At 48.3% G+C, this 9,713-nt stretch overlaps 1 protein-coding gene across 3 annotated transcripts in view; it reads left to right on the top strand.

Moving 5' to 3' along the window:
• Positions 1 to 1,245: 1,245 nt before the first annotated feature.
• Positions 1,246 to 9,713, top strand: part of HVCN1 (hydrogen voltage gated channel 1) — a 33,010-nt gene continuing 24,542 nt past the window's right edge. The window contains exons 1-3 of one of the 3 annotated variants that reach the window (XM_061384783.1): positions 1,246 to 1,339; positions 1,893 to 1,975; positions 6,851 to 6,890. In XM_061384783.1, coding sequence (XP_061240767.1) covers positions 6,870 to 6,890 — 21 coding nt within the window. In that variant the 5' untranslated portion in view covers positions 1,246 to 1,339; positions 1,893 to 1,975; positions 6,851 to 6,869. Of the gene's footprint in view, positions 1,340 to 1,368; positions 1,858 to 1,892; positions 1,976 to 6,850; positions 6,891 to 9,713 lie in introns of those variants that run through there. The other 2 variants (XM_061384782.1, XM_061384784.1) reach the window with 2 other exon arrangements.

Genomic DNA, 9,713 nt, shown 5'->3' with positions numbered 1-9,713 from the left:
AGAAGAGATGTGATGGTGAAAGCAGAGGTCAGGGTGATTAGCCAGCAGTCAAGGAATGCAAAGAAGCTGGAAAAGGCAAGGAATGGATCCCGCCCCAAACCCGGCTCAAATTTTCAAAAGAAATACAACACAGCCCTGCCAACACCTTGACCGGCCTGGACCTCTGACCTCTAGTGCTTTCCTGTTTTAAGTGTTATTTTTGTGTTATGTTAAGCCACTAGCTTTTTAACTGTGGTGTTGGAGAAGACTCTTGAGAGTCCTTTGGACTGCAGGGAGATCCAACCAGTCCATCCTAAAGGAGATCAGTCCTGGGTGTTCATTGGAAGGACTGATGCTGAAGCTGAAACTCCAATACTTTGGCCACCTCATGTGAAGAGTTGACTCATTGGAAAAGATCCTGATGCTGGGAGGAATTGGGGGCAAGAGGAGAAGGGGACGACAGAGGATGAGATGACTGGATGGCATCACCGACTCAATGGACATGGGTTTGGGTGAACTCCAGGAGTTGGTGATGGACAGGGAGGCCTGGCGTGCTGCGGTTCACGGGGTCGCAAAGAGTCGGACACGGTGAGCGACTGAAGTGAAGTGAAGTGAAGCCACTAGGTTTGTGGTAACTTGTTACAGTGGCCACAGAAACCTAGTAACAATACAACTCCAGGGAGGTGTGTAGAAGACAGATGCCTTCAGGTCTTGGATGTTTGGGACCAGTGATACTTTGGGGGAAGAGGGAGGCTAACGGAGTAACTGAGACCAGTGTGAACCATCCCAGAAAGAAGGTCTGGACAGAGTCCTGGGGAAGCCTGGGCGAGGGAGGGCCCGCAGAGGAGGAATGGTGCAGCTGAGCCAGGGGGTGAGCACTAGTCACAGAGCAAGGGTGCGCTCAGCCTCCAGGCCGGAAGGCTCCTCCCTCTTGTCAGTACCGGCAACCCCTCTTCACCTCCAGCCTCATCCACTCCCGGTCCAGGGGCTTCTGACAGCTTCGAAGTTGGCCACCGGCTTAGGGCATTCTGCCCACCTTCCACCCCCTGCCTACAGATACTGTGCAGGGGACACTCAGCTCACGCTTAAGTAATCAGGAATTGGGGAGGGGGGATTGGAGGGAGCGAACCGGAGCCAGCCGGGCTTCACCGAGTGTGTGGTGGGCAGAAGGTGGACCCGCGGGCAATACATCCCTGTCGGAGGAAGGAAGTGGCTCCCTCCTCCTGCCCCTCCCCTTAGGGTCTCCGGGGCCAGGATTCTCGTGATTCGCGATTGGCTCCCACGGGCGGGACCTTTGTCCGTCTGCGGGACTGCAGGAGGCCCAGGCCAGGCTCGGGCCTGAGGAGCGGGAGGGGGCCAGGTCGGGGGAGACCAGACACGAGCGGGGAAACTGACAGCCAAGAACGAGGGCAAGGGGGCCGAGAGCCGGGCCGGAGCTCCCCGCCTGCCGCGGACTGAGTTAGAGGGCGGGCGGCAGGAGGGGGCGGGAGGAAGAAGCGGGCGGGGCGGCCCTGCAGACGCCGAGCTCGCAGTTGCTGCGGTGGCTGCGGGCAGGCCGGGCGCAGAGTAAGTGCTCCGGGGCTGGCCCGGGGCGCGCGGCCCTTTTTCGAGCCCTCCCAGCCCGAGCCGAGCCTGCCGGGGACCCCCCGCGGGATCCCAAGGGTCCCCGGTTGCCCGCGGTTCTAGCGTTTCCCAGCTCAGGGCAACGCGGGCGGGCAGTGGTAACCCAGGGCCCCCCTGTAGAGGGGAAGGACAGGAGACAACGCGTGCACCTCACCTTGAAAACGAGGGTGTGGATGAAAGCTACCCTTTTGTATGGAGTGATTCCCTGGGCCAGGTGCCTTCACTTCCTCACATGCCATGAAGCAGCAGCAACAGGTGAGCTGGGTACCATCCTTGTCTCCCTCTTACAGGTGAAGATACCAAGACTCAAGGAGGCCAAGCCACTCGCCAGGGGGTCACACCGCCCGCAGAGGCAGAGCCGGAACTCACCCAGGTCGGTGTGAATACCTAAGTTCTCTTACTCATCAGGCCTGCCCTGCCTGGGTCCTACACCCTTGGGAGATGGCAGGGAGAGACCAGTGCTGGGAATACGGGAAGAGGCCAGGGTGAGCCTACCTGCTCATCACTGCAAAAAGAACTTTGTGGACAGCAAATCCTTCACCTGGGTAGGGGGTGCCAAAGAATAAGAACAGTGCTTTGGGGCCAGGTTAAACTCAGAGAGGAGGCATGGTGCAGCCCCCTGGTCCAGAAACTCCCAGGCCTGTACCAGCACCCGCACTGGGCCCAGGGCTCTTGGCAGGTTTAGCGATGGGACTTTGATTTTCCATGCCTCAGTTTCCTTGTCTTTTTCCTTTGCTTATCCTTAACCTCGGGATTAAGCTTGGTACCTGCCTTGGAGCCTTGCTGAGGAGACTATATGAGATGGTTGGTGTGAAGGCCTAGCCCAGTGCCTGACTCAGGCCAGGCCCTGTCTCCACCCATCTCTGGCCATCTGAGAGCACTTCTCTGTCCTTCAACCTCAGGTCGCTCAGAGCTATCTGAGATCTGCAGTATTTTCGGCAGCCCCACCAGCAGCTGAAAGCTTCTTGAGTAAGACCAAGGCTGGGGCCCGTGACACCTTCCTCTCTGACTTGGAAGGAAAGGCCAGCAGGGACAGGGTTTTGAAAATCTTCACGCTGAGGCTTGCACAATTCCAGAACTGCCCTGTAGCTCCCAATCCCACCCTCAGCCCCAGTTTAGCAAGGAGGAGGAAGGCCTAGGGTATTCTTACTCCAAAACCTGCTCTTTTCTTAATCCCCTCCATCTTGGCCAGCTGCAGGTCCTACGCCTCAGCATATTGTGAATCTGGTCACTCTTTTGCATCCCCACCTTGACTCACAGACTCTCAGCACTGTCTTCTGAAATCTCTGCACAGCCAGGCCTTGATTGATTCCTGACTCTTCTCCCATGCTCATTCCTCTGCTCACTGCAACCATACTGATGTCCTCTGCCTTCCTGGGACATATGAAAACCTCTCTCAGGGTCTGTGCACAGGCCCTTCCTTCTCCCGGTAACACTCATCCCTTCCATCTTCTTGTGATGTACTTCCTTGCAATTCAGAGACCACCATGAAAGTCACCTACTTGGAAGCCTTCCCTGCCCACCCCCACCTGCAGGAGCCACTCTTTGCCTGCCCTTTGTTGCATTACTGTTCTTCCTTCCAAGTGATGTTATCTTGCTTATGTGTTTCTTGGCTAAAATGTCAGTCTACCAGGGCCCAGACCTTTTTCTTGTCTCTTCACTTTGGATTCCCCAGAAGCCAGGGCCATGCCTTGCACTGAGTTGTCTTTGTTTAGTTGCTAAGTCGTGTTTGACTCTTTGTGACCCCATGGACTGTAGCCCGCCAGGGTCCTCTGTCCATGGATTTCTCCAGGCAAGAATACTGGAGTGGGTTGCCATTCCTTTCTGCAGGGGATCCCTGACCCAGGGATCAAACCTGTGTCTCCTGCATTGGCAGGCAGATTCTTTACCACTGAGCCCCCTGGAAAGGCCCTTGCACTGAGTAAAAGTTCTGATGACTTTGTACAATTGCAGGCAGTGTGCGTAACCATTACAGTTCTGCTTCTCATTGCTTAACAACCTTCTTTCTACATTTCTACACAAACCTCAGAATTGTCATCACTGCCTTCTTCAGCTTTTCCCTACTATAGGACCTAGCCGCTGTTTCCAGGTTCTAGCCATTATCCAACTTTGCTTAAAACAGTGTGATCCAAATTGCACTTTTTTTTTTCTTGCTTTCAAATTCCTTTTTAACTTTATTTTATATTGGAGTATAGCTACTAACAATGTTGTGATAATTTCAGGTTCAAATGATTTTTGAGTCACAGTCACCAAACTGGTGTGTTCCAGTCAAGGGCCATCCTAAAGACGTACACCACTTATTACCAGGTGGCTCTTTAGAAAAATTATCCCCAGCATTGTGTGCAAGTTTCCCTACAGTCCCATGAGCATGGGGCTTTTTTTTTTCTCATTTTTATTTTGTCTAGTATAATGGGGAGGTCATGGCACGTTTAAATTTTCCGTTGCTTGAATGAGTGAATCTGGGTGTTTTTCTATGCATGCGCTAGTTCTGTTTCCTGTCCTGTGGAGGAAGGAAATCTCCAGGGTACCTGAATTTTTCCCTTCACCTTCACTTGTGGTAGTGGTTCCACTTGAGCCCCATCTCTTGAGGGCAGGGTGAGGGCCCCCAGGGGCTGGAACAGGAACACACCCAGGTGAGCTGTGCTGGTTGCAGAGGCTGCTCTGCCAGTCAACCAGCAAGAAACTGAGAGTCCCTTGTGCCCTGAGCATGCTACCGTGGGGAGAGAAAGAACTCTTTTTTTATTTTATTTTTTTAAGTCTTCGTGATTTTTTTCAAAATTTTAATATTTTTTAAGTTATAAAAGTAGTACATGCCATATAGGTGCTTCCCTAGTGGCTCAGATGGTAAAGATTCGGCCTTCCAATGCTGGAGACCAGGGTTTCATCCCTGGGTTGGGAACATCCCTCGGAGAAGAAAGTGGCACCCCACTCCAGTGTTCTTGCCTGGAGAAACCCACGGACAGAGGAGCCTGGTGGGCTACAGTCCTTGGGGTTGCAGAGAGTCGGACACGACTGCGTGACACAACGTATAAGGTTATTCATTGAAACACGGGCAGCAAAAGATTGGGAAACACTCTAAATGTTGGTTGCTAGTGGGAACTACACACTCCCTCAGGGGAATCCCACGCAGTCACCCAAAGGCTGCATTTGCTCTAGAACATCCTGCGAAAGACAGTCTCTGGCTCACTGTGTTAGTCTCCTGTGGCCACTGTAACAAAGGGTCGAAAATCTGATGGCTTAAAAGAACAGAAATTTATTACCTTACAGTTCTAGGGGTCTCTCGCCCAAAATCAGTCACGGTATGGCGAGATCAAGGTCTTCGCAGAGCTCTGTTGCTTCTGGAGGCTCCTAGAGGGGAGTCTGTTTCCTTACCTTTACCAACTTCTAGAGGCTACCCTCACTTATTTTTTAAATTTTGAATTGAAAAGCTTTGCACTGTTTGCAGTGTTCGTGTCTGCTGTACAACAACACAAATCAGCTCTATGTATACACAAACCTGCCAATTTCATTCTTCTAGGTCATCACAGAGCCCCGAACTGAGCTCCCTGTGCTACACAGTACCTTCCCACAAGCTATCAATTATATCTAATTTTTTTTTTTACTCATAACCCCATTCCCTCAATCTTCAACACAGCACAACATCAAATCTGACTCTAGTCCCTGCTTCTGTCATCACATCTCTTCTGGTTCCCTCACTCTACTTGTGAAGACCCTTCTGATCACACTGGGTCCACCTGGATAATGCCCCATCTTGATGTCTCATCACACTTGCAGAGTTCCTTTTGCCATGTAAATGGGCACATTCACAGGTTCTGGGAATTTGGACCATGCATCTTTGGGCAGGGCATCTTTCAGCCTCCCACACCCTAAAGGGAAATAAGCAAGATTCAGAGCAGTGTGAGAACTCACATTTAAAGGGAAAAAAAAAAGAATAAATAAGACTGTGCTTGGGAAGACATAGATTACCTCCAAAGGCTACATGGGAAACTGATAGGAGAGGATGTTTCTGGAAAGACCAGGAATAGAAAGACTTATCATAGTATATCTTTTTGTGTCCAATTTTTTACTGTATATGTCACCTGCATTAAAAATAAACTTTAAGAAGTCACATATAGTCATTGTAAAAGTTCAGACCTTTCAGAAAGAAGCCAAGAGAGAGAAAATACCCACCACACCCTCAAATCTCCATCAGTAACCACTGTGCAGAATTCAGCTCTATCCTTAACAGATTTTTTTTTTAACGCATATATCATCTTTTCACATGGATGGGATCATATTATGCTATAAAGTGATGGGAGACTTGTTACATTCCTCACATCTTTCCTCATCCGCCTATGGACATTTAACAGTACTGGATGTACCATAGATGTACCGTGACTGACTTGACCAGTGCCTCAGTGGTGAACATTTAGTTAGATTCCTTCCTGCTTTCCAGAGCAGTCTCAACACTAACATGTCTGCCTGGTTCCTAATTGGAGTTAAATGCACATCAAACTAAATTTTTTAAAAATTAAGTTTTAAAATTAAATGAGCAGTTCAGTATCATTTAATGCATTCCTGATGTAGTACACCTACCACCTCCATCTAGTTCCAGAATATTCTCATCACCTCAAAGGGAATCTGTGTCCCCACTAGGCAGTCACTGTCCCGTTCCCCTCTCCCCCAGTTCTGGGCCAGCACCAGCCTGCCTTCTGTCTGTATAGATTTGCATATTCTGGATATTACACATCAGTGGAACCATGTAATGTGTGACTTTTGTGTCTGGCTTCTTAATATAATGTTTTAGAGGTGCATTCATGTTGTAGCATGTGTCAGTACTTCTAATCTTCTTTCTTTTTGATTAAGATATAATTGACATACAACATTAGTTTCAGGTGTACAACATAATGATTCGATAATTTGTATGTATTGCAAAAGTATTTCATTTCTTCTTATGGCTGGATAACATTCCATTGTATAGATATAACATCTTTTACTTATCTATACATATGATAACGGGCATGGATTGTTTCCATCTTTTGGCTGTGAATATTTATGTGCATGTATTTGAGTGCCTGTTTTCAGTTCTTTGAGTATATACTCAGGAGGTCATCCTTCCACATATGGCTTGAACTTTACTATTTACTGTTTTCAGACACTATTAACTTAAGCAAGTTAAAAATAATTTGTAAGAAAGTGTTGGAAAACGCATACTAAGGCAAATGCCGGCAGGATGACAGATCTGGACAAATGTTTTCTTATTTTCCAGATCCTGAGAAGACAGGAAAATGGCCACGTGGAATGAAAAGGTAAATTAATTTGGGTGGACTAGCAGAGTTAATGGAGCTCCCAGCCTTGAGAAGATAATTGTTTGATGTTTCTAACAGGATGGAGGGAAAACACGTGTTCGGGGTGCTTGCACCATACCAAAGTGTTTAAAGTCAGAGGTGAAAGCTACGGGAGGAACCTCAAGATAGCCTCAAAATCAGAAACAAACTATTCAAAGCCCAGCTCTGCATTTTAATAACCCTCTATCCTTTGGTCACGCCCTTCACTTCCCTGAGCCTCAGTTTCCTTATCTGGAAAATGAGACCAAGTTACCACCCTTGTTCCTGAAGGCGCGTCCAGAGAAGTTGAGGAGACCATTGCTAGGCCAATACTGAGCTCATCAGGACTCCTCCTGACCACTTATTTTACAAGTAGAGACACTTGGGAACAGAGAAGGAAAGCTACTTGCTCCAGATCACACAGGAAGTGGCAGAAATGGGCTTCCAACCTAGCCTGATGGCAAAGCGAATGCTCTGCCTCCTGTATTGTGTGGCTGTCCAGAGTAGGACTAATAACTTCTGTCCTTGATATCTGAGGCGCAGGCTTGTTGGATTTGAAGAGACGTTGGTTGTGAAGGGTAGGGCAAGGTGGGAAGGACGGCTGAACGGTGAATTCCGTTTCAGCTGTTCTCTTGGAGTTTCTAGAGGCCTGGCCAGGTGGAGTTGTCAGGGCAGCAGAGGCTCAGGGTAGCAGCAGAGTAATGGGGCAGAGGACCATGAGACAATGGTGGTGATCTTGCATTTTGTCAAATTGGTGGCCCCTTTAATTGTAAGAGTATTTCTGGTTTAAAGCTGTTTACAGTGTGGGAGGGGGAAGTGACCAATGGCCCTTACAACATGCTACCAATTCTGATTTCAGAAATGTTGAAATAAGGGGAAAATGTCCATCTTTGCATTAATGAAATTTGGTGGCATTTCCAGTAGAGGATGACAATCACCCTCCGTATTGTTGTGACAATTCCTGATAAGATACCGTAAGCTTAGTGCCTGCCACCCAGTAACAGGTGCTCCTTGAGTTCCAGGTATGATTACTATTCACAGAAAGGCAAATGGAATAGTTTCCTTCATTTATCGCTTCCTACTAAGCAAAACAAAAAAGCAAGCGGAAATTCTCAATGATGGTTATGCTGTGGTGAAACCGGCTCACTGCTGCATCTCACGAGGGGCTGGATCAACCCACACAACTGCTGGAAAAAACTTGACTGGGTGTATCAGGAGTCATGAAAATGGTCATAATCAAACCTGGTCGTCTCACTTACGGGAAAGGAAGCAACCCACAGAAAGGCAAAAGTATCATTTACAGCACAATTTAGAAATGCATGTGTTTCTTAGTCCATAAGATGCTCTTGACTGTAAATGCACCATTATTTCATGTGCTGTGAGGAAGAAAAGGGCCGCCTGTTTCCTGTGATCTACTGTGACACAGCACTGACCCTGGGCAGTTGCAGGCCAGATTTCAGAAATGTTAACATGTGTAAAAATGTGGCCTTTGAATTGGTGATAAAGATGCTGAAAATGATCAATCAGAAAACACAATAATGAGAGCACTGACTTCTGTGGTTAAAAAACCTCGGCCATTAAAAAGGCATAAGTCTGATGCATATAAGTAGTGGGGGGAAAAAGATACAAAGTTGTGGGTAGCCTTTGATTATAATTGTAAAAGATTAGAGAGTGAGATGGATAGATAAGTAGATGATAAATTTGGTGTGTTGGAATTATGAATTTGTTTTTCCTCATGTTTTCACAATAGTAATACTAAAAGAAATAGATGTGGAGTGACGGTCTACTCACTGGGGTGAATGACAGCAGGTAAAACTTAGGGGTCCGGATGGGTCAGGAGGTCTGGCTGCAGGGACAGGTCTCAGGAGTGTGGGTAAAGACACAGAAACATCGGGGCAAGCAGTGTTGGAATGCAGAACTAGGGACACACCTCAGGGGGGCCCTGGGGGTGGGAGCCTGTCTTTCATCGCACAGAGGCCGAAACAAGGGGTGGTCCCGGCCGCATTGTGAGCAGCTAGGGGAGATTGGACCAGGGCCACTTCTAGCAAATAAGCCTCTTACTGGTTCTAAAACACATTCCTTTTAATAATTTACCCCAATGAAGTTAATTATGTTTTTTAAAAAATTGTTTTAATAGGATTGCATTTAGGAGCTATTTAATCATCCAGCCCCCTCTAGCTTTAGGGAGCAAAATAGCTCTGTTGTAGGAGAAACTGGTGGGGTTTTTAGCCATGGTTCACTCTCGATCTGCTGTAGCCGGCTGTAATCAGAGGGGCCCTCAGCAGGCTCTGGACACCTGCCCTCCTGAGAGGCCCTCCCTGCCCCTGCCCACCTCTCTGAGCTTCCCTTTTCCTTTTTTGTAAAATGGGAACAGTGAGGATCAAACAAGATAGCGCCTGGAGAGCACGTAGCAGTGTGCCGTCCTAATACACAGGAGCTGCTGATGCCATCATGAGGATCAAGTGGGTTTTCAGCCCATCACCTGCCCTAGTCCTCAGCTCAGTCACCTGTCACCAGCCACATCTGGGCAACCTGGTTTCCGGGTGTGCTTAGAAATCCTTGTGGCCCTTTGGCACCTTTCTCATAAGGTGTTTGGAGGCACCAGGTTCATTCATGATGCTGGTTCTTGACCTTGACTGCACAATGGAGATCCCAACCACCCAGGCCACTCCCCAGCCAACTGAATCACAGTCTTGGGGCCTGGGACCCAGGCACTGGGGTTTGTTTGTTTGTTTTTAAAGCATCCAAGTGGTTCCAATGTGCAGCAGATCTGAGAGTCATTGGTTAAACTGCAGCTGCACTGGC

This window comes from Bos javanicus, chromosome 17, assembly GCF_032452875.1.
Source record: "Bos javanicus breed banteng chromosome 17, ARS-OSU_banteng_1.0, whole genome shotgun sequence".
Taxonomy (NCBI): Eukaryota; Metazoa; Chordata; class Mammalia; order Artiodactyla; family Bovidae; genus Bos; species Bos javanicus.
Note: the sequence above shows the minus strand (reverse complement) of the source record. Positions and strands in the feature narration are given on the sequence as shown.